The 24,025-nt window shown below is 44.1% G+C and overlaps 1 protein-coding gene across 1 annotated transcript in view; it reads right to left on the reverse strand.

Annotated features, from left to right (window-relative positions):
* The window catches only part of LOC147884699 (SH3 domain-containing protein), a 47,417-nt gene that overhangs the window by 6,712 nt on the left and 16,680 nt on the right, over positions 1–24,025 (reverse strand). The window contains exons 5-15 of the mRNA XM_087397175.1: positions 22,434–22,540; positions 22,127–22,192; positions 21,231–21,331; positions 20,567–20,661; positions 20,355–20,375; positions 20,128–20,223; positions 19,779–19,899; positions 19,486–19,677; positions 13,041–13,264; positions 11,530–11,807; positions 11,231–11,332 (exon numbers count right to left, since the gene is read on the reverse strand). Of these exons, the coding sequence (XP_087253301.1) occupies positions 11,231–11,332; positions 11,530–11,807; positions 13,041–13,264; positions 19,486–19,677; positions 19,779–19,899; positions 20,128–20,223; positions 20,355–20,375; positions 20,567–20,661; positions 21,231–21,331; positions 22,127–22,192; positions 22,434–22,540 (1,403 nt within the window). The remainder of the gene's footprint in view (positions 1–11,230; positions 11,333–11,529; positions 11,808–13,040; positions 13,265–19,485; positions 19,678–19,778; positions 19,900–20,127; positions 20,224–20,354; positions 20,376–20,566; positions 20,662–21,230; positions 21,332–22,126; positions 22,193–22,433; positions 22,541–24,025) is intronic.

The raw sequence follows: 24,025 nt of genomic DNA on the forward strand, positions 1-24,025 counted from the left end.
TGCTTTTTAACCAAAAAACAGTCTCGCTTTTAATAGATCCTGTCCCGCTTTTCTCCAGCCAGCCAAAAATAGCCAAAACGCGCTAAAATCAGGCCATACACTCCTTCCCAAAGAAGCGCCTGCCCCAACCATATCGCCCTTGTCTCGGATGCCCAAATCTCCTACACAAGCCGTTCTCTCGCTTATGAATGCCCTCTCTTTCCTCCTACTTCTCAACTGTAGCAAATCTAGGTCTCTAGGGTAGGAATCTCATCCTTGAGAACCTAGAGCGAATTCAATCCCTAACCAGCCCACTCTCACGCGTCCCCACACAGCCAATCACAAAGCGTGGGAAGTTATAGGTGAGAAATGATCCATCCTCATATCTCTTGCTGAAACATCAAGTCTTCTCATCGCCCACCCTTCTCAGGGAATCTCGATTTCCAAACACGTAGCAACCGAGAGAGAGCACACAGCCTATGAACTTCTATTTCTTCCACAAGTCTCAAAATCATGAGCGCACATCATCAGCCAACAATTCAGCCCATACATGAGCGGAAATTCAGATTTGCAAGAGCAATCTCAAAAAGCGTATCTGAAGACATCTTTTCTGCATACCTCGCATTGAATTCAATCGTGATAGGACGGCTCTGATACCAAATGGCACGACCCCGCAGGATCTGACCCTATCACTGACCTAGAATCCCGTCCTCAATCCAACCAGAATCATAGCGCAGGCGCCTCGATCCTCCTGACCACCCCCGAGCAAGTGGGCTACAGCTCGACTCATCCATAGGCCTGTATCTAACCCAGGCGTCCCATACCACCTGAGCCCGTCTAGAGGACCTTCGATACACCACCTATGATCCGCCATGTAGAAGGCCAGAGTCCCGGCCTGGGTCCAAGCCCCATCCATCAGTTGAGGAGCGCTCAACTGATCTACACAATAGCACTGGCCCTCCCTCTATATAGAAGGAAACCTGCTTTAGATAGCACAATGCTATGAATAGCTCCCTCCATATAAAGCAAGCACTATATATGAATCAATATCTATATATAGCAATCTCGGCTAAAAATAGCCATCCAGCCCTATGCTATCCCGTAACCCACGTTCACCTGCTATCCAACCCTAGGTACACCATGCACATGACAAGCAGCAGTCTCATATTGGGGTAAAGGCACATTGCCACCCCTTTATTAAAGATATGACACCTATGACTGTCTTAAGACAATCATAGGGTGAAAAACCTAATCCTAATAAAACCTATGAGTTTGTGGTGTGGCTCATCACTTCACACCCGCATCTTTTGTGTCACCACACTCTCTCACTCTCTCCCCCCTTGTACTCCCTCTTACCTTCCCTCTCAACCGGTATCAGAGCCTACCCCTCCCTCTCCACTCCGTCTACCCACTCCCCCTACCTCTTTGCCCTAGTGGCCAGCAAGGCAGCAGCGCGGGCTGCAGCGGGGCAGTGCGGGCAATAGCAAGGGCAGTAGCGCGGGCTGCAGCGGGCAGCGCAGTCAGGCAGCGCGGGGCAGCGCATCGCGCAAGCGCACGCGTGGACGCAGGCAGCGCGCGCAGGCATCGCGCCATTGCGCACGCCGTACAGTACAGTACGGACGTACAGCCGTCCGTACAGCCATACGGACACCGTACAGGCGACCGTACCGTACGGACGCCGCCGTACGGACTGTGACAGGGAGCTACGTCAAGGATTTTCGACAGGGAGGTGCATTTTTTGTTTTGGATCTGCGTCAGAGAAGTGCATTTCGAAATTTCTCCTTGGATCTGTACCCTGCACAGGTACAACAGGTACATTTGTACCCTACACAGGTACAAAGGTACAAAAGTACAGCAGGTACATCAGTTTTTCTTTGGGGGAGAAAGAAAAGGAGAGAGAGCACTCTGCTCTTCATTCAGGATCATTTTCAGTTCTCAAAACTGTGTTTTGAAAGCACAGCAAGTACCTTCGTGTCCCTCGTGCTTGAGGTGACTAGTACCACAGTGTGTGGTTGATTGCACAGTTATCTTGTTTCGGGAAGGTAATGCCTTGATTTTGCAAAGGACTTTTATGCTTTTGCTGAGTGCAAATCTCAGCTTTTGGGTGACATTTTCAAAGGGCTTTTGCCTGGAAGTCTATGCAGTGTATGCCTTGAGGCAGTGTGAAGCCAGGGAGCCCACATTGGTCTTGTTTTCGCAGTGTATTCAGTGACATTTCTTGCAGGTCACATTTTGTGTACTACACCTTGGAAAATCTCAGTTGAGCCACGCTTGGCCAGGGCGCATCGAGTTTACTCGGTCCCTAACTGTCCATCGTTGACAGTGCTCAAAAGATTTTCTCTTCAGTGTCTGTACGTGGGGATCTGTGTTGTTATTGTGTACACAGGGCCGTTTATGCATTGCATTGTCAGGTGAAAGTGCCAGGAGAGCGCTACTTTTTTGTATGCTACCTCAGTTTTGAGGTGTTTTTCACTTGGTACAGGTGTCAAATCAAGGGGCTTTTGCCCAGATTTTGCTTGAGAGCACTTGGGTTACTGTTTGAGACCTTCAGATGCCTTTTATCCCTTTGGCAGAAGGGTGATTGCTTGGGATTTGTCCCATTTTCTGTTGCAGGTTTGTGACAGGCTGAAGTGTCTGGAGCCTCTTTTACAATGAACAAAACAGTGTATGACAAGTGGTTTATGCATATAAAATCAGTGCAATACCTCATCTGAGGTGGGATAAGTGATCAGTACAGCAGTGTTTTATGCTTCATCAGATGATGATGCACTGTTAAAGCACCTGTGGAACAGCTGCAGCATTCTGAAATTACTGTTTTATGCCTATTTGAGCACGGTACAGTGTGTCAGAAGGTACAGTAACTGGAGGGAAATTTACTGTTTTTCTGCAGATTCTTTTGACAGTAAAAAACAGCACTATTGTGAGTGCTTCTGGCTCTTGATAGAGCAGGTTTTTTCTGAGAAATCAGAACTTTATTCAGTCATTTTTTGACTTACAGGGAGTCAGGAACTTTCCTTATCTGATATGGCATCAGGGGGAAGTGAATCTTCAATTCTGAACATAAAGAAATTGGAAGGAGCACACAATTATGCATTATGGGCAGAACAGTGTTTGAATGTACTTCTGCTAAAGAAGATTTCTAAGCCCATAAGGGTGAAGGGTGTCAAGCCATCTGACATGGCAGATGATGAATGGGAAGAGCTTGATTTGTCCGCAAGGGCAGCTATCATGCTTACTATTTCTGATACTCTTGTGTTCAATGTTCAGGCTGAAAAGACCTCTTATGGCCTATGGCAGAGGCTAGCAGAGTTGTATGCCCAAAAGAGTTCAGCCAGTAAGGTTTATTGGTTGAAGAAGCTGGTTGATCTTCGCATGAAGGAAGGTACAACTATGACCTCACACTTGAGTGAGTTCAATGCCATCTTTACACAGCTGATTGCACAAGGTTTGAATCTTGATGAGGAGTTCAAGGCTACCTTCTTGTTGTGTACCCTCCCTGAGAGTTGGGACACTTTCAAGACCACCCTGTCAAATTCAAATGTCATTCTTATGTATGCTGATGTGGAGAGCTCTCTCCTTATGGAGGAGATGAGCAGGAAAAATAATATGGGCAGCAAGTCTTCAAATGCTTTGCAGGTACAGGATAGAGGCAGGACTCAGCAGAAGGGGAGATCTGCTAGTAAGTCCAAATCCCGCAGTCAGTCCCGTGGCAAAAAGGATATTGAATGCTTTTATTGTGGCAAGAAGGGACATGTGAAGTCTAAGTGCTTCAAGTTCATACGGGATCAGAAAGCCAAGAAGGCTGAAACAAAGGATGCAGGCAGTGGAAGCAAAGGCAAAGGCAAGGCCAAGGCAGATGACTTGGATGCAGTGAATGTTGCAGCAGAGGATAGTGACAGTGACAGACATGATGTTTTATGCTCTTCTGCTGTAATTGCACATACTTTGGTTATTGATGGCCATGACATGCACACCTGGCTCTTGGATTCAGGTGCTTCTTTTCATGTTACTCCTCATAGGGAGTGGTTTACTTCCTACACAGGTACTCATGGAGTTGTTCATCTTGGGAACAACTATGCATGTCAGATTGCAGGGATTGGCAGTATACAGATAGTATTCCCTGATGGACGCATATTTATGCTTGATGGTGTCCGCCATGTGCCGCAAATCAAGAAAAATCTGATTAGCACTGGCTTGTTGGATGACAGTGGTTACCACACCACATTTGGGGATTCCAAATGGGTGATTACTGATGGCCACGTTGTAGTGGCTGAGGGTTATAAGAGTGATACCTTGTACCCTCTTTATGTTTCCAGTGTGGGTAATCATGTTGTTGCCATAACCGAGCTGCCAAAGGTTTCATTGTGGCATAGCCGGTTGGGACACATGTCTGTTAAAGGAATGCAAGAACTGTCACGTTTGGGTTATCTGCCGTCTCTTTCTTTTTCAGATTTGCCTACTTGTGATCATTGCATATTTGGCAAGCATTCTGTGACTCCTCATAAGAGGAGAACTCCCCAGAATAGAGCACCGCTTGATCTAGTGCACACTGATTTGTGTGAGATGCCACAGTTATCACTAGGGGGTGCAAAGTATTTTATTACTTTTATTGATGATGCCACACACAAAGTGTGGGTCAATTTCTTGAAGCATAAGAGCGATGCCTTAGATGCTTTCAAGAAGTTTGTCGCTCAGGTTGAGAATCGGACAGGTCATAGGCTGAAATGCATCAGATCCGATAATGGGGGTGAGTATGTGTCACATGCTTTTGTACAGTTTTGTGAAGCTAAGCGCATTAAACAGGAACTCACAGCCCCTCATAATGCATCTCAAAATGGTGTAAGTGAGCGGATGAATCGAACTATTCAGGAGAAGGTTCGATGTATGTTGTCTTATGCTGCATTACCCCATGGCTTTTGGGCAGAAGCCGTGCAAACAGCAGTTCACATTATTAACAGGTCGCCAAACAAGGCTTTGGAGTTGAAAGTGCCAGAGGAGGTGTGGTCTGGCAAGCCACCTTCATATAAGCACTTACGTGTGTTTGGCTGCGAGTGCTTTGCTTATATACGCAAACAACTGCGCACCAAACTGGAGCCAAAGTCTTTCAGATGCATCTTCATGGGTTATGGTGACGAAGGTGAAATGGGGTACAGGTTATGGGATCCCGTTAAACGGAAGATTATACGCAACAATGATGTCATCTTTAAAGAGGATAGTGTACACAAGGAACCCGTGCAACCTGTGGAATACAGGAGGGTTATTTATGATGATGTTGGACAGCAAAGAATGCCCATTTATATGTAGCAGCAGGCTGCTGCAGATAACCCTGTTCAAGAGGGTATACATGCTGAAAATCAGCCAGATAATTTTGCCAATGATGCACCACTGGATATGCCAGCAGATGGGGCTGTAGAACAGCCAGATATGGTGGTACAGCCACCCGTCATGCATGATGAACAGGCTGGACAGGAGCCTAATCCGGAACATTTTGTTAGGAGGAGCACCCGTGTACAACGGCCTCCTGCCAGGTTTGTTCCAGGAGCCAATAATGTGGCTGATTTTATCATGCTGACAGATTGTGGTGAGCCTTCCAGCTTCAAGGAAGCTATGGGAAGAACAGAGAAAAGGAAGTGGGAGAAAGCCATGCAGTCAGAAATGGACTCCCTACTTCAAAATGATACATGGGACTTGGTGCAGCTACCTGCAGGCAGAAAGGTTTTGCCATGCAAGTGGGTTTTACAAAGTCAAAGTGGATTCAAATGCTTTACCGAGGTATAAGGCCAGATTGGTTGCCAAGGGATTTAAGCAGGAGAAGGGCATTGATTTTGATGAGATATTTTCCCCTGTAGTCAAGATGACTACTTTGAGAGCAGTGTTAGCTCTTGTTGCTCATGAGGACATGGATTTATGTCAGATGGATGTGAAGACTGCTTTTCTTCACGGAGATCTCCATGATGAGATCTATATGAGTCAGCCAGAGGGATATGCTGTTAAAGGGAAAGAGCAGCTTGTGTGTAAGCTCAAGAGGAGCTTGTATGGACTCAAGCAGGCGCCAAGAGAATGGTACAAGAAGTTTGATGCCTTCATGCAGTCCCAAGGGTATCATAGGTGTGAGACCGATCATTGCTTGTACACCAAACGGGCAAAGGATGGCAGTTTGATGCTACTCATTCTATATGTGGATGACATGCTGATTGCCAGCAAATCTCAGCAGGAGATTAGTGCTTTGAAGAAACAACTGCATAAGTCTTTTGATATGAAAGACTTGGGTGATGCAAACCATATTCTTGGTATGCGTATTATTCGTGACAGGTCCAAGGGACTTTTGTTTATGTCACAGAAGGAGTACATTGGCAAGGTACTGCAGAGGTTTAAAATGGAGGGGGGGAAGTCTATTAGTACCCCGTTGCCTCCACATTTAAAACTCAGCAGTAAGGACAGCCCCAGATCAGATGATGATAAGGCTGAAATGGCCAAAGTTCCGTATGCATCTGCAGTTGGTTCTTTGATGTATGCCATGGTTGCCACTCGTCCGGATATTGCTTTTGCGGTGGGAGTCATCAGCAAGTATATGGCAAATCCAGGCAAGCGGCACTGGGAAGCAGTGAAAGGTGTCTTGAGGTATCTCAAGGGTACCAAAGACATGTGCATATGCTATGGTAGGCAGGATGCATTGGTGCATGGTTTTACAGATTCAGACTATGCAGGGAATGCAGATAACCGGAAGTCTACTACCGGTTACATTTTCACATTTGCAGGAGGTGCTATATCATGGGTGTCTCGGTTACAGAAATGCGTTGCACTATCAACTACTGAAGCTGAATATGTTGCAGCCACTGAGGCTTGCAAGGAAGCAATATGGCTTACTCGGCTGGTGGGAGATTTGGGCATTACAGGAGATATGCCAGTTTTTCATTGTGATAGTCAGAGTGCTATCATGTTGGCAAAGAATCCGGTCTTTCATCAGAAGACCAAGCACATAGATGTGAAATATCATTTCATCAGGGAGGTACTGGAAGACAAGCGACTTGAGCTTGTGAAAGTGCATACTGATGATAATCTTGCAGATTTGCTCACTAAGAGCTTGCCTACAGAGCGGTTTGCACATTGCCGCCACATCATGGGATTAGGATGAGACCATTCTTATTCTATGGTCTTTTATACAGTAACTGTATATTGCTGTAATTTTTATTCTTTTCTCCCCTTAGGCACATTGGCCTTTAGGAGGGAGGTTGTTGGGATAAAGGCACATTGCCACCCCTTTATTAAAGATATGACACCTAAGACAGTCATAGGGTGAAAAACCTAATCCTAATAAAACCTATGAGTTTGTGGTGTGGCTCATCACTTCACACCCGCATCTTTTGTGTCACCACACTCTCTCACTCTCTCCCCCCTTGTACTTCTCCCTCTTACCTTCCCTCTCATCTCAACATCAGAGTTCATGGCATCCCATGCACCAAGAGCACACCAATGAGTGATGCGACTACATTTGCGGCCACTACTTTAGGGATAGCAAAACACGGGATCGAGAGGGCCTGGCGAGTGGGGAGAGACCCAACCGAGAGCAGCCCCTCATCATATAAATCCATGATGCACACAGCATGACTTGCAACTTTACGAAGCAAATCAGCCTTACGAGATCAGCCATCAATCTCCATGGATGAGGATCTCATCCCCCTACAGGTAGAGGAGAGACGCACTCTGATACAGCAGCCGGATCAAGCCCAGAAGGACAGGAAGTGGGCGGTAGTACGAGATGGGTGCCTCCTTATAGGCCTCGTTGCACATGGCCTCCCTCCTACCTAGGGGTGGCGGGGTCTATGGGACTCTGACATCCGAGACCCTGTCCTGTACCTTTGGAACTATAATAATCCTTATGGTCAGAACCGGGAAATTTCTCCGAATCTTATAAGGTCGTGACATAGTCTTCTATACAAAGACACATCAAAGTCCAGAGCGCCTCTACCAGGAGTCAGTGGATATACTTGGGAGGCTACTTACAGAGATGAGACTCACACTCTCGATTCCTCTAGATCTGGGTTTGAGACACAGACAGCCAGGATTTGTTCGTAGCAGTACACTACTTCCCCCCCAAGACCTCACACACTTTGGTCAAGATATTTGAGAGGAGACTCAGCCATCACCATAGGCAGCCCTCTGTGCACACACATAAGCACATACACACACACAGCTAACTGATTGATTAACAATATGACACCAGTAGTTAGTGATGTGATTTGATGGACATTGGCAAGTCTGTAGAGCCAAGATTGTGTATTGGAGCTAGATGGGCCCAAGAGGATGGTAAGTTACCCTTCCATGAGCATTGGCTAATGCAAAGATCCCAAGCCCGCACCAGCCCTGCGATCAGATCGTGTGTGTGTGTGTGTTTCTATATATTTGTAGATGTTAGATTTCTCTTCATTGGTATTTAAGTATGTGTTGCTTGTTTTGATCAGCCGAAAGTGATTGGTTATATCCCTTAGCCATACTTCTCCATGTGCTGAGAATAAATGCAAAAATCATCCAAAAACACTCTACACGCCTTTATACACTTCTCACAATTATTGATTTCATACCCTTATTAGAACATTTCGCTGCTTAAGTGAGCCTTTTAAGATCTCCAAATAATGTATTTAGGGATTCTCGTAATTGCCCTATCTTTTCCTCTTCATGATTAGGCCTTTGAGATGTTTTTGCTTGCTAGGAGTCAAGGCCGGCTTTAGATACTAAGCTAATCTACTCAGATTTTCCAGCCAGAACAATCATATAGACTACTAGAGGACATGCATGAATCTTTATTGTCTAGCCTCAAGAAAAAAATTGGAATGGTGGAAAAGAAGTACCAAAGGCTTCAATCTTCACCAAGATGAGGAGACCTCAATTGAGCACAAAATACTATTTTCTTATGGTTTCAAAGGCTCTACTTAAAAATTTTCTTGCTTTTCACATTAGCCATGACTTTTCTCAGGTCTTTTCTATGCTGAAGAGCATAATATAGAAACTTGCATCCTGGAACTCTTATCCGCACAGAAAGCACATGTATTACCCCAAGTTTCACTTGCCACTAAGTGGTATGTGCCCTCCTACATAACCTTTGATTATTCCAGCATCCTACAAGTCTACATATTGCCACATACGTTTTTTTGACATGGAAAGCATGAATCTCATGATCATAGGCCCCTTGGCTCCTAGGAAGAGCCTAATAAAGATTGTTTGTATAGTCTACACCCAAAACTACAACTGGGTCTTTGCGAGCCAAGCTCATACGTACAGGTTTAACTCCACGACATCAAATTCAAAAGTGGGACTAGGACGTTCCCAGAGTCTATTCTCGAGACAAGAACCACTTATTCAGCTTTTGTTCATCAAATTTCTTTTACTTGTAGCAGCTCCTTGTAAGAGACCAAACGTTGTTATTTGGCGAGCCTTAGTGGGACTAGACTTCGTATCACGCCTTTCTGTAATACTACACTCCTATCTTTGATATAATTTTAACCGAAGAGATTCAGCGACATCCTCCATGTACTGATCCTCATTTGGTTGTCCTTACAATTGGACCAGTATGTGGAGACTGTTTCCAGTATCTCGCTCAGATTTTCTACACCATGCAGACATGTGATTCCAGGTGCTTGGATAGAGGATAGGGAAACTTGTCAAAGACTTGGTTTCAAATCCTGCACATACCTTACACAGTCATAATTTATTTCTTACAAAACTAGCACTTGCCTTGCTAATTCTCCTACTTATTGCACTTCAGTATTTATAATTCTCCTTGCCCATTCTTTTACCTATTGGACTTCACAGCTTACACAGTCATTAGTTATTTCTTACAAAACTAGCATTCACCCCTACTAGTTGTCCTACATATGGCCAATTCTCCTACCTATTGCACTCCACTAGCTTACAATGTATTCATTTCTAGAACGAGATTAAAGCCTCTGCTTTGAGTCCCCAATCTGGATCTCAGCTCCTGCGAGCCCTCTCCCTCCCTCCCGCAGCCTCTACCTCCCCCCTGCTCACCCCCGCCTCGGCCGCCCTCACCCCCTCGCCTCTCCGCCCTCGACCCTCGCCGCCCCTCACCTCACCCCCCTCACCTCCCGTCTCACCCCCTCGCTGCGCCCTCCGCCCCCTGCCTCGCCCCTCCGCCTCACCTCTCCCCCTCGCTACGCCCTCCCCCGCCCCTCGCTTCGCTCCCCACCCGCCACCGGAGTTAGGTATGATCACTTGGGGCGCGTTCTGCTGGTGCAGCACCGCACCTAGCTTCCATCACTTGTTCGAGGCATGTCCGCGAGACTCCACGTTCCTTATCACACAGGGGACGTGGGGGCCGCTCGAGAGCATTCCGCCGCACCTGGCAGAGGCTGACACAGGTTCTCAGGAGAGGCAGCCAGCCTGGGAGATTATTAGCAGCATCACAGGATGGCACATCTGGACCTCGCGCTGCGCGCAAATCCTCGGTGGCACCTCCCTTTCAACTGCCCAGGTCATGACTGACATCTGGAGTGAGATTATACACACCCTCAGAGGCCAGTGGGACCAGATACAAGGTGACTCCCGGGCTGGCCGGGAGAAGCGGAGACGTTTCCTCCGTGATTGGGACACACAGGGCCTCTTCTTCGAGCATACTTCGCAGGGCCTTCAGTGGCGCTATTCACCACCTCTCTGGCTGTTCATTCACACTCGCCTGATCCCTCCGTGAGAGAGAGCTGTACTTTTTAGTTTCCTTTTTGGGCTGCGTCCGATTTGTGAACGCAGTCCCGTCAGTTGCAAAGCTGACCTCATGTATCTTGTTTTCGAAGTAATATAATCAGCACTGTTTTTTCGGGGAAAGGCTTCGCATAGAGAAGTCCAGCCGCAACAAACCATGTCTAACATGTCCGCTTCATTAAGTGAATGCAAGTGAAGAGGAGGAGGAGGTTGTCAATCACCAAAAAACCTTAAGGCCATATAGAGACAACTGTATGCTTGCTCGACCTGTACTTGCGAATTTCAACACTGTTCCAGTTCAAATACAATTATCAACCTGGAAATAAAATAACTGAGCGAACCCTGAAGTAATTTTAAGCAAAACTCTAGCCACCTTAAAAAGATTTTGAAGGCATCAACCTTCAATGGCAGCATTGCAGCCAATATAAATACTTGAAGAATATGATTTTACACACATAAGAAATACAAAACAATGTAAAAGTCTGGAGCTCTGTCTGTGCAAAAATAGAAGCAGAATAAAGGAAATGAAGGAACACACCTTCCAAAGCAGTTGCAAAACATCCGAATCAATTTTTCCTGGCACTTTAGTCGCAAAAAGTGTTGCAATTTCCAATAGAATCACAGCCATATCTGGAGTGGCCTGCAAAGCTCCCAAAGTATGCCATGGTACAGCTTGTCAATCAAGACAACAAGAAACAGAATTGATTCATGTGCAAGAAAGTTGGCATTTGAACATCCTGAATAAACTTACAAACTGAAGAACCTTAGTTGTGAAGTCCTACAACACTCTTGACTGTATTCCAAATCATTCATCCTTATACTCAGTCCTTTACTAACCTTGAATCGTGCATGCAGAGTGAGTAATATCTCATTCAGTAAAGAAGCAGGCCATGAAGGATCGGAGAGCTCTCCAGCAATAATTGACTTGAGCTCTTCAAATGACTCATAAGGACTCTGTAACCAAATGAGGGCCTTGATAACTGCACCGCGAACGTAAACACATTCACATGCTACAGTGGTACGAACTGCCTCTTTCAATGATGACAACATGCTGCCAATAGACTCCTTTCCAGATGTTGCTGACGAAGGAAAGGGAGCAGTCTTTGTACGGAGACCTGCCCACAAGCACCAATCAGTTAGCTTTGAGCTCTAGCCAAACAAAAATCAATACTCATAGTAGCTCCTGCATTGTCTTGAGGATCTTTATTTTCATCTAGTCTTCCCTGCTAAGCAGCTAAAAAGCAGCCAAATCTTCAATTAAATTTTTCTCAAATATAGATACTTAGTGCCCAATCTACTTCATGACACAAGAGCACCGACATGCATCACTTATTCTCTACAAAGATGCTCATGAAACCACACATTAAACACGATTGCCCTGATAGTTAGGGTTGTCCAGTTTAAGGCAGGTAAGGTACCACATTTAAATTTTTATTGCCCCCAGTTTTAAGAGGGAATACAAATTTACAGACTGGGGTCAAATAAGGGCATCATGTGGAGCAGAAATTTATGAGATTTTTTCTGTTGTCATGCATCATCCAGTCCTCAAACCTCTGTACCAACGACAAGTGGAGTTTCTAATTTGTTCTTTTTTAATCTGCTACCTCAGCCAGATCCCTAAGAACATCATCTACGTGTCTCTGAGCATAAATCATAGTCAACTCTCGACTTCTAGACCGTGTTCTCAAAATCACATCACCTGGAAGCCAGCCTGTTGTGCCTCATCATATTGACATGGAAGGCAGCAAGAGGAGCAAAGGTATGAGCTAGAAGAGGACTTCTCAATGATTAAACGTGTTCTTTATTATTCAAAATGAAAGGAAGCACCCTTTGCACAACTCCCTAGACCTTTTCCTGCATGTAATTGATAGGCGCATTTCCAAATTCCTTGACATGCAGCAAAGTACAAGCCCCTTTCTCACTATCAATAGTCATCAAAAGACAAGTCTTATCACCAATGAGACACAATATTCCCATGCAGCAGTCACAAAAATATGAGGAAAGTTAGTAGGCAGGTCCAATGAACAACCTGATTGTGTTAAAAAGGAGAATAATTCACTACAAAACGCCATTAACAAGAATTTGGTGGCTGCAATATAGAACATTCACAGGGCTTAAAGAAAAGGGAAAGCACGGATGGATCGGCTACTCAGGAACACGGACATGACATACAAAATACAAAACAAAATAGTAACACCTAGGATCCCCTGACCCTGCTTTAGTCCTTCTGCCCAAACATGTACATTTGTCATAGATTGCATTTTAGACAACCCAAAGATTGGGAAATGTTGAACTGCAGAAATAAATCCACATGGCAACCATAACAGCAAGGACAACAGAAATCCAACCTTCAGTGTTGGAGCCATCATTCTGTTCCGCCTCAGAACCTACTAAATCAGAAGCACCTGCAGACATGCTTCCACTCTCAACAAGGGCTTCAGGGTGACTATCCTCATCAACTGTATATCCACGTAATGCATATGCTGCAGCCCTGCTCTTTCCCATTTCTTGTACAACCCTTGCAGCTGCATGTAGCACTGGCCTTATTGGACTCCGAAATGCAGATTCCAATCTGCAAAAGCAACAGTTGTGGTGTTGCTTTTCAATTTTAAAAAGACGTCTAATATCATATTAAATCCAGAGACAAATAAAAAGACTAGATACCGACTGCGCTGAGAAGTCAAAGGTTACAACATTACGTGCAAGAAAATAATGCGTATCACTAAAAATTGCACCTACATCCTCTCCAGTACTGCTAGACTACTTAATGCAAAAAGGAAGACTTGCACAATCTACCGAAACCTGTGCAGAACTGCATCATTAGGGCTTAAGCCCAAAGAAACGCTTCCAAAAGCCACATCCAACATAGTGCATGTCTACCCACTAAGAAGCTTCTAAATCCCTCTTGCTCATAAGCAGGTCACTTCATTGTTTTCATTATTTCCTCCTGGAAATATTAAAGTAGTTTCAGTGTATTAATAAGGTCAGAAGGTTACCGACACTTTTCCCCAAGTATAAGGTTTTTCCACTTGCGCACAGTTAGTGGTTGACCTTGAAATCAGCTCCAAAGACTCCAGGAACCTCCCTGCAATCAATTCGCAGGAGACTCTTGTCCTCTTGGATCAATTCGCAGCTGGTCTAAAACACTTGGGAAGCCTGGGAACCCAAATTGCAGCAAGATGTAGTCTCCTGGTGGCTCAAAATCACATCGCAGCAGACTCTCTCTCCCTGTGGACCTCATTCGTGCAAAGGGACGAGGATTTGGATGCTGGAACAAATCACAATTCAGCCTGGGAGATGCCGGGGAGCAGTAGAAGGAATTTGCAGCACAAGGGAGAGAACTTGGAGGGAGAGAGAAAGACAATACACCACCCTAGGGGCCAGAAATAAGGGCTGTCCCCCTCCCCTCCCCCCGAAGGTCTTTATTGTAATAGAAAATAATTTTGTATAACTCGCTCTGAGAAGAGCATAAAGCTGAGTGCAACTCTCGAATGAATCTGGGAGCCCTGAGGCCCTTCTTTTATAGACTTGTCCTAGCACAAAACTAGACCCACATTCTAAAAGCTACTTTTTACAAAAGCTGAGATTTCCTGTTTTTGCCCACCTTCGGGCAAAACTTTTTAGCCTTTCTAGAACCCTATGGGGCACTCATTAATGGCGCCCTTTATCCTAGTGCTTTTTGCCTTGTGGGACCTGCCTTTCCACACTTACTCCATCATTTGTGAGCCCTACCAAGTCCTACACACCAACACTTTAACCCATTAAGGGTTAGCGAAATGAATGCATTCCTAGTTCTTAACAAAGTTCCATATGATTGCAAAGCTTGGATTCTCTACTTGGACCTTGTTGCAATCTATCACCTATCAAGGCATTTGTATTTCATCACAAGGAGCTGCCTTCATACTAAACTTCACAGGTCGACCATCACAGCACTCTATCACAAGCTATATATATGCCACCACAGCCTCGTAGATCGCCAGGCTCCCCATTAGGCTTCACCCCTCTGCCAACTTGTGGATAATCATCACAGTGATGCCACATCACAGCTTCTCCATGGGATCTGAGATTTATTTATGTATTGGTATTTCTATGATTTTGGCTATGTTGTATTCGTTTGGGTGTTGATGCCCACATGGAGGCTCTACCCTTTCAGCTCATTGTATCAAGTTCTTTTAGTCCCATATATCCTTCGGTCTTTCGAAGGCTTTTAATACAATTTCTTTCTTCACTCTTTTCCCCGAGAAATTGAAAATCTGGAGGAGCTCCAAAGGAGCTTCCTCCTAGTCAATGAAGTTTTTGGCCCCTTGATGAGGTTTCTCCATGATCTCCTTACTGGACCAGCTGGCGCTGCTCACCAGCCAGATGCATCTATTTTGCTAAAACATCAAAGCCTTACATGTCTCAACGACATAGGTGAGCCAAGGGGCTAATGGCACTTGAAGAACTTCTGACCAATCTAATTCATCTCAAGTACTCGTTAATAAACCCACTGGGGCATGGGGTTGTACCCCTCGCCTCCATTAAGTCCTCTAGCGTATTGCTCATTGGCTTCCCCTCATATGAGAGAATCACACGTTGAGTTTGTGATTGTCAAATCCAAGGGGTTGTCCTTTGGCTCAAGTCAAATGGATCCTAAATAGTATTTGTGATCTCCCTCGACTTTTTCCTTCCCTCACCTACAAGTCTGGAAATAGCAACACATATTGACCGACATATTCAGTTTTGTGCATCTTTCTCGCTTGTCTCTACGCATAGGATTTCGACTTTTTTTCATTCAATATTCCAATGACAGTCCTCAATCAAAAAGTATTGCTATAATTTTTTTAACATTTACCCATAAAGAACTACTTGTTGATCCTTGGTTAGGTTCGCCCAACTGTTCATGCTGTCATTTTGGACTAAAGAGTGTTTGGCATTGCGTTGGGGACTGTTCTTTTGTTTGTGTTCGATTTGGTAGGATGTCACTTGTCTTCTTCCTTAGTATTCTATCAGCTCTTTCTTTGAATTTGGGACATTGTCTCTTGGTTAGCCCAAGAATGATGCTGCACTCCACTCCCTTAGAACTATGCATGGCAAATTCATGGTGGTACATTGACAAAGTTGTCTCGGGATTTGCTCCATTTCTTGCTTGCATATCCCCTTCCATCTTCTAACACCCGTGGAGCATTTGGATAACACATTGTTCTCGTGTTCTCAATAATTATCACGCATTTTTTGTTGGAATTGTGTGTTTTGATACACCCTCATTTGTAGGTGGTGGGAAGGGGGCGCTTATGAAATGGTTTGAGAAGGGGTGAATAGCTGGGAGCCCATTTGTCCATTCGGCGTATGCATGGGTGTGATGATTGGCTGGTCAATGTCGAGATAGGTCGCACGAAGAGGATACTTGAAGCTCTAGTTCATGATTGGTCTATGTACATGTTGAGCTTCGAACTTGGCGACGGTGGTTCCAGTCTCTTCTTGGCTCCTACAATGTAGTCCATTCTATGGGCTATCCACAAGTGCCATCCATTCCTTAGTATGTGCCTTGTAGGCCTAGTTATAGGCAATTAGGACACATGGTATAGTTAGCACATGTGCCAGTTAGTCAGTTAGTACTACGGTTTTGTTATATTGAATGTACTTTGTACTCATTTCTCTATTGCAGCAATTAATTACAGCAGTACGGTTTTCTTCCATTGCTTCCACCTCCTTGGCTTCCATTGCTTGCCCTAGTCTACAAGGGTATCAAAGCAGGTTAGGGACCTTCCCCTCAGCCATTGACAGCCACCCCAAGCTCTAGCGCTCTCATTCGAGGCTGTCTGGCGGCTTGTACGAAAGTCTAAGGAAACTGGTCGGCTCATTTCCAAAGGCGCCTTCACACATGTGACCACTCAAGGTCTCTCCAAACAATTTCGTCGCCAAAAAATGTCTTTTTGGTGCTGCTGATGCATAGCCGACTATCACAAGTGCTTCTCCTTGAGCTGGTTCAGCATTTCAATGCATTTTAAGCTTCAGCCAACCTGTTCTATCGCCTACAAGTGCTCCAAAACAGACGCATTTCACACACGTGGACTGCTACAACTTTTCGGAGCACTCTACCTAGTTGCCTTGCACATTTCATGACCTGTGTTTGCATTTTGGAGCACTTGAAGATACTGACCTGCTGCTGTAATGCCTACAGGAGTTTCTACACTAGCCCCCTTGCACACGTGTGGGTTTCTGTTGCATTTTGGGGCCCTACATCAGCCGTTTTGGACTTGTGGAGCCTGCTGCAGCATTTCGGAGCACTCACCTCAGCCAACTTTGTCATTTGGAGCCTCCTGCTGCATTTTGGAGACCTCTCTTGAAGCCCTCTTGCTCTCATTTGCTACTTCTACACCTCGGGCTGCGAGCTTATCCCCTCAGGTTGCTGCTGCACTCATTTTGAGGCCTCCTGCTGGCCTTCACTTGTGGGAGCCTCCACATAAGCTCGACATTTGTGGGGCATATACTCTTGCTGTAATTCCACATTCCAGCTTCTTTTGGCATCCTCAGTTGCCATTTTCTGTCCATTTCACCTCTCCTACAAGGGTGACTACCTGTGCTCAAGTTTGGAGCCTTTTTCCTACTATAATTTTGGTCTACATCACTTGGTAAGCTCCTACTGCATTGACTTCTTTTATGTCCAGCAAAACAGTCCTTTCTTTGGTTCCTTGGAATTGTGGAAAGGCCTCGTGTTGCCTTGGAAGACCTCGTGTTGCCTTTTGGGAGTCTTTTTCCAGCAGGTACACTTTGTGAAAGCCACACATTTGCACTGAAAAAGCTTGAAGCTTGTGCAGTAATTTGCCTTTGGATTTGGGAGATTGCACTCCTCTCATTTGCATTGTCAGCTTGGTGCCTTTGCCTTGCGTTTTTGCACTATGATTGGCAATAAGGATGACTTGTTTGGGATGCTTGGGTCTGAGGACAAACTTGATGGCACAAATTACCCCATGTGGGCTTATATGATGGGGCATGTCTTGGTTTCCAAGAATCTTCGGAATATTGTTATAGGTACTAAGATCAGACACACCAAACCTCCTCCTTCTAGTACATCTAGTACTACCTCTGGCTCATCTGGTGATGGGCCTAATGCTACTTCTGGTGCAATTGCCTTCTTCCACTACAAGTACTTTGCCTCCTACTCGGGAGAAGCTTCAGTGGGATGGACACAATGCCAAAGCACATGCCTTGATTGCTCTTTCAGTGAAAAGGGTTATTATCCCTCATATCCGTTCATGCAAGACAGCTAAACAAGCATGGGATCAGCTTGCCTCCTTATATCAAGTGCAGAATGAGGCTAGAGTGGCCCATCTCCGCAAGCAGTTGAAGGACTTAAAGCTATAAGAGGGCGGTAATATGGATGCCTATCTTACCCAGTGTTAAGGATTTGAAAGAGCAGTTGGCAAATATTGATGAGGTTGTCCCAAATTCTCAGCTTGTATCCATGACACTTGATGGATTGCTTGATTCCTACCACAGTTTTGCCACTACTTTGCGGTTGGTTACCATAGGCAATGCCAACCACTACTCTTTTGGCCAGCTGGTTGCCCTTTTGTAACAAAAGGAACAAAGCCATGCATTGAAGTCACCTAGAAGGAGGATATCTCCTTGCCTGGAGAACTCCATGATGTCATCATATATCGTCTCATGTGGACTATGCCCATCTGTAGTGACCCCATGCACATAGGATGATGTATCTGGGGGAAAGTAGCACACCGCTATGAAGATAGATCATGCCTCCAATAACCGGACTCATATCCACATGTGTCGTGCATGCTCCTCTCTCTGTACCGCAGATATAAAAGGCCTCAGGAGTGACCTGAATAGGGCAGCTACACTTCCAGAACCCCATGCCCCACTGAACCATTGATTCATTCGACGTATGCATGGGCGTGATGATTACTTGGTCGATGTGGAGATAGGTCGCATGAAGAGGACACTTGAAGCTCTGGTTCGTGATTGATCATGCACGTGTTTGGCTGCTTGGCCTATGCATCGCATTTGCACAAACTTGGCAGTTTGAAGCAGATTCTTGTCAACTTGGCGAAGGTAGTTCCACTCTCTTCTTGGCTCCTAGAAAACTGCAGGCCCGGTCGTTTTTTATTGAATAGCTCATGAGAGTCGACTCTCAAGCTGGTCTTGGTATGTTGTGAAGCAAGTTTGTCTTGCTCTAGGGTCCTAGTAGAGTCACTTGCATCAATCCTTGTATGAGCAAAAAGCCCGGTCGAGATGAGCTCTTTCTTCTGAATAACAGAGTGCGGGTTGTCTTCATTACATTTTGATATTGTGACGTTTCAATCGTGCACTGAGTGTTGAGAGCCTTCTCAGAAATTGTCATTTTATGTGAAGCTGTCGACATTTTATGTGCTGTGTGTAAACATAGCTGCATGATCCTAATTCTAACATTTTTTTCAATGTTTGGGTTCACATTTGGTTGGATTTGATTCATACTCTCCATCATGATTGGTCAAGGCAGTTCTTCAGCTGCCCAAGATTGTGGTGGGGCTTTTCTGTGGACTAAAGACAAGGCTTCCTTTTTACTGTGGACATTGCTTGAATTTGCGGGCATATCCTCTGATTTGATCTCTCATCTTTAAGTTATTTTGATCTTATCGGTGCCTCTTGTGTAAACATGGATCTATTAAGATGATTTTCTTGTGCTTTCATACCTTAAGTTGCTTTGGCTTCTTCAAGTCGACATTTGTCTAATTAAAGTATTTGTGCTAAATAAAAAAGCTCTCTTTCAACAAAAAAAGCAATCTCGCAGTCAAAAAAAGTAAATAAAATCACCTTCGCATCACAAGTTTGATCAAAGCTTGAGGGCGCCGTGGCCTTGAAGCTGGTCTTTCTTTTCGGGCTTTCGGTGGAAGTTCATTGCCATCCTTTACCTGTTGGGAGCCATTTGTCAGTGGTAAAGGAGCATCAGGAAATTTCAAGATTGCAGTAGTCAGCATAGCCCAGCCACCTGCACGCTCTTCAAGCCTGCAATGCACAACCACTTACACGGACTGAGATTGAATGCTGCAACCTTTTAACCTTGAGGAAAAGCCCATCAGATTCGAGGTGCTGCATGTGGATATTACCTTTCATTGTTATCAAATTTCCCTAAGATACACATGATAGCTTCAAAGCAGACCCTTTCACTGGGGTCAAGAAGGAGTTGATATAAAATGGTTTGATATTGAGACTTTAAATCGGGTCTTTCTGCAGTCATACAATATTTGCACTAATATCAAAATGACGCTACAGACAAGACAAAATATAACTCACAAAGCCTCAATCCAGGCCTCTCTTCCACACATGTCTACAATGAAGCTAGCACAACAGGAACCTACCATTCAAATCAACTCATAATTTCTCTTTGATGAAACAGAAAATACCAACAAAACACATCCAAAAGGAAGATTTGAATAAAAAAGAAGTGCCTCTTACCATCTAGAACACGTGCACGTGATAGAATAAAGCAAAGTCGAGCAAGGTATACACGAGCCAAAACATCATGCAGTTGCAACACCTCTTGTAATGCACCTGCAACAGAAAGTCACGTGGAGCATATTGGTATTGCAGGGGAAACCAAATATAAAAAATTCCTTCATTTAAATTCACCTGAAAAAATATGCTTAAGCTTAAGTTGAAATAGTGAAAGAGAAAAGGCGCACCTCCACTGAGAGCGATTTTGGCTGGGAGAAAGACAGAGTAAAAAGATCAGAAAATATGTCATGTAAACTAATCTCTCGTATCAAACAGCAAGTTTTTTTAGTTGTTAAAGTGTTCATTTTAAATTTGAATAACATATCCTCACTTTTCTTTAGTCTAATAAGAAATTGCATATCTCATTGCACAACTATGCTAAGGATTATTTAGTCCGTACCTACAGCCATTGCAACAGCGTATGGATCACGAGTAGCCAATTCCGAGACAATAGCTAAAGCATGCCTTACTCCAATCGGGTCTGCACAAGATATACTGCAACAAGAAAATAGGTAAATGTCATTTGCAGTTTCCACCCCAGCTCAGACCAATAGTGCTTCTAAATAAGCATCAATTATAGTATCACAATGCTACACTTGATGATCTAAAAGATCAGGAAATAAATAAGAGGAGAGTTGATAAATTTGGTAAGACATCAGTCCTCAATCGGGAGAGAGCCAATACAAATCACTTTGTTGCTTGGCATTCTCTACAAGCAATAAAAGAAAGGCACGGGGAAAGCATGAATAAATGAGTAGCAAAACAACTCTCATTTCTCAGTTAATAGAGTTGTACCCTGTACCACTTTTAAGACCTACCAAAAATACTCCTCCTAACTCATCTATATACTCCCTGATAACTGAACCTGTTACATCATCCATAGATACAACTCTTGATTTATAGCGGCAAGCACACTATAAAACTGTCAGAGGAACCAGCAAAAGCCCATAAAAATTATCCTATATTGCAATCGCTATATCAGAAGATACAATTTATAGCCACTCACAATAGTAAAAGATATCACTAACTTTTGGCACATGACAGGCAGAGGGAGATCAACATACCCTTGAACTGCCCGATGTAAAAATGCCGGGTTCCCTGGATCCAAAGGGAGCCTTCGCAATGTGCTCAGTGCAGCATACTGAAGACTGCTGCGTACTGCCGACTGCCACCAAATCACAAACAATGGCAGCCTTGCCTCAATTTTATTTGTTATATGAAGTCAAAAGCTTCCAAAGACACAGATTTAAGGTGACGCTCTCTTTTTAACAGTTAGATGTGAGAGAACATGTTGATTTGAGAGCAGCAAATTCAAGTTCAATTTTTTTCTTGCAGTACACATCTCTTCCAACTTTTCAAATCTTAACACATTCATCACCTTCTGAAGTTCGTAAGGAAGGTTTCTTTGAACAAATTCAATCTTTGTTTGTAACAGCTAAATTTTATCATTCATAGAAGCTTCTAGGTCCTCTCCCTTAGACAGTTCCACTTAACACAAAGATGTATGTATGATTCTGCATCTACATGACAATTGCTGACGCACATTTCTCTCTACCAGCACCTATTTTTCAGGAACTCCACAATTGTTACAACTGCTGAAATGTAGTAGACGTATTCTTCACTCAAGACAATAAGATCACGATTTCACAAAATGTTCCGAGTCGCTCTCGTGCGTTTTCTATTGTGATCCCATCTTCAGAAGGCTGTACTTCTAATAAAACCAATCACATATCTTGGCATGGATAAGAGAAGCAGAGGGCACATTGTCCCATATTTCAACTCTTGTGATTGAAGTAGGGCTTAACACCCAAAGAGGAGGACACAATCAACAGAGATAACTGACCAACATAGAATCTTGCATTGAATGCAACACTGGATTTTTTAGAGTCCAGATATAAGGGCGTCATCTCCATCAAATCATTGAAGTAGCATTTCGAAACATGGGAAATCAAATACTTACCTCTTTGTCAATTGTTGGCCTTCCAAACATCCCCTTCTTCCTCTTAACTTTTCCAGCATCTGCGACCTGGCTTGCAACCAGATAGATCCAGTGACCAAAGGGTTAGAGACGATTGCTCAGTTTTTTCCCTTTCTTTCTTTTGTGTGTGTGTGTGTGTGTGTGTGTGTGTGTGTGTGTTGTTGTTGTTGGGGTGGGGGGGGTTTGTTTAGAGGGCCACATGGACATGCTGAACCCCAACTGACTAAAACAAAATTTTAAAATTTGAATGGACAACTTTCTGATGACAACATGATATAATAGTTCAAACCTTGTCTAGTATAGTGAAAACGATTTCGTATAGTTTGTTCAAAAGATCATCATTGCTTGTCGGTGCATACGTAAGCGCCTTGAGTGCTGCAAGCCGTCTCCCATGAACTGCATGCAGGTTGAGAGAGGTAAGACTCTATTGTGTACTCTCATCTGCAACATTTTAAACATTAAAACCATTTCCATTACATACAACGCAACTGCAACACCCCCAAAACCATTACTTTAGCACACTGACAAGAGTAAGGGGTCAATTTAAATCGCACCCTTTGCAGCTTTAGACATTAGCAATAGAGGGTGATGCAACCTCGTCTAAAAACGTCATTTTTTGCACTAAAAATCACGAGGATTGATATAAAATATGCAAATGTAGTTACAGCCTGCCATGTCTGATCATTTATCTGTGCTACTGCACCAAAAAGCTCCCTGCATGAATCAAAGCTGACGTGCCAGCTCATTTCCTTGGCTCGTTGGACAGGTGCAGTCCAGTAACTGGCGAATAAGCCAGAGCCCAATTGCTGACCAACGAGTAGTTGGTTGCCTGGTCACTAACGTATCAGTTCTGTTAGGTTTGTTAACCATATCCTTCTCCTGATCTGGATCTCTCAGAGACATTAACACGTAAACCTTTTACAACCTCTCTGACCAACTTACAACTTACAAAGTGCTCGTCAACAAAAATTGCATCCTCAGTACAGATGCCTCTTCCTTCCTAGAGATTTGAGCCTTTCATAGGCATACAAGCTCCTGGCTTACTGTCATATGGGTGCCAAGGATAAACTGCATATCACACAGTCAAACTAAATAATATATATATATCCCACATGATATATCAGCCCTAGTAGACATCCTATCTGACATAGATCAGCTCTTGCCAAGTTATACAATCTCAATAACATGGCACCAAAACATACGAGTACGATCTGCACTCAAATCGAATGCATTAGCTCCATAGCTAGCAGCATTGCTCTGCCTAGTATCCACTTCCCTTAGGTCCCATCAGCAGCATGAATACGGAATATTTTACCTAAATCCAACAAGACCAGCAAACTTCATTCATTCAAAGCCTACTCGTTCACCAAACTAAACTAAGGTATAACCTCATCCCAAAAGTCGAGTGCACTTCATTAGCGAGGTTGGCTTCCAAGGGGTGAGATCAGCCAAGTCTTCCAATCAACTCTTTACTGAAAAACTCTGATCCAGACCAAAACAACATTCAAAGACAAGGCACTAGACTTCTTGATATAATCCCAAAAAATAGAAGGTATATAAATTGAGTGGGGGTACAAATAGATCATTTTCAAATTTCCATAAAGAAAACTGATTCCCATTAACTGATTGTCATAATAAGGCAAATTTTGATGTTAGTGATTATTATCGCTCAATGTTAGGTTTTACTGCCTGCTGTATTAGTTCATCCCCTTCCCCTTTCATGAATGCCATGTGTTGCACCCCAAATGAGGAGCAGTCACAAGTAGTCTCAGTAAAAGACTATCTATAAGTGGCATTAGACTTGAGGGGCTCACCCTCTACTTCCAAGTATGCACACTAGGGATCCCTAATAAGGGTCCCAACAGGAGGATCACAAGGGCC

This window comes from Dipteris shenzhenensis, chromosome 26 (assembly GCF_047967505.1).
Source record: "Dipteris shenzhenensis isolate YYH24624 ecotype China chromosome 26, Dip_SZ_1.0, whole genome shotgun sequence".
Taxonomy (NCBI): Eukaryota; Viridiplantae; Streptophyta; class Polypodiopsida; order Gleicheniales; family Dipteridaceae; genus Dipteris; species Dipteris shenzhenensis.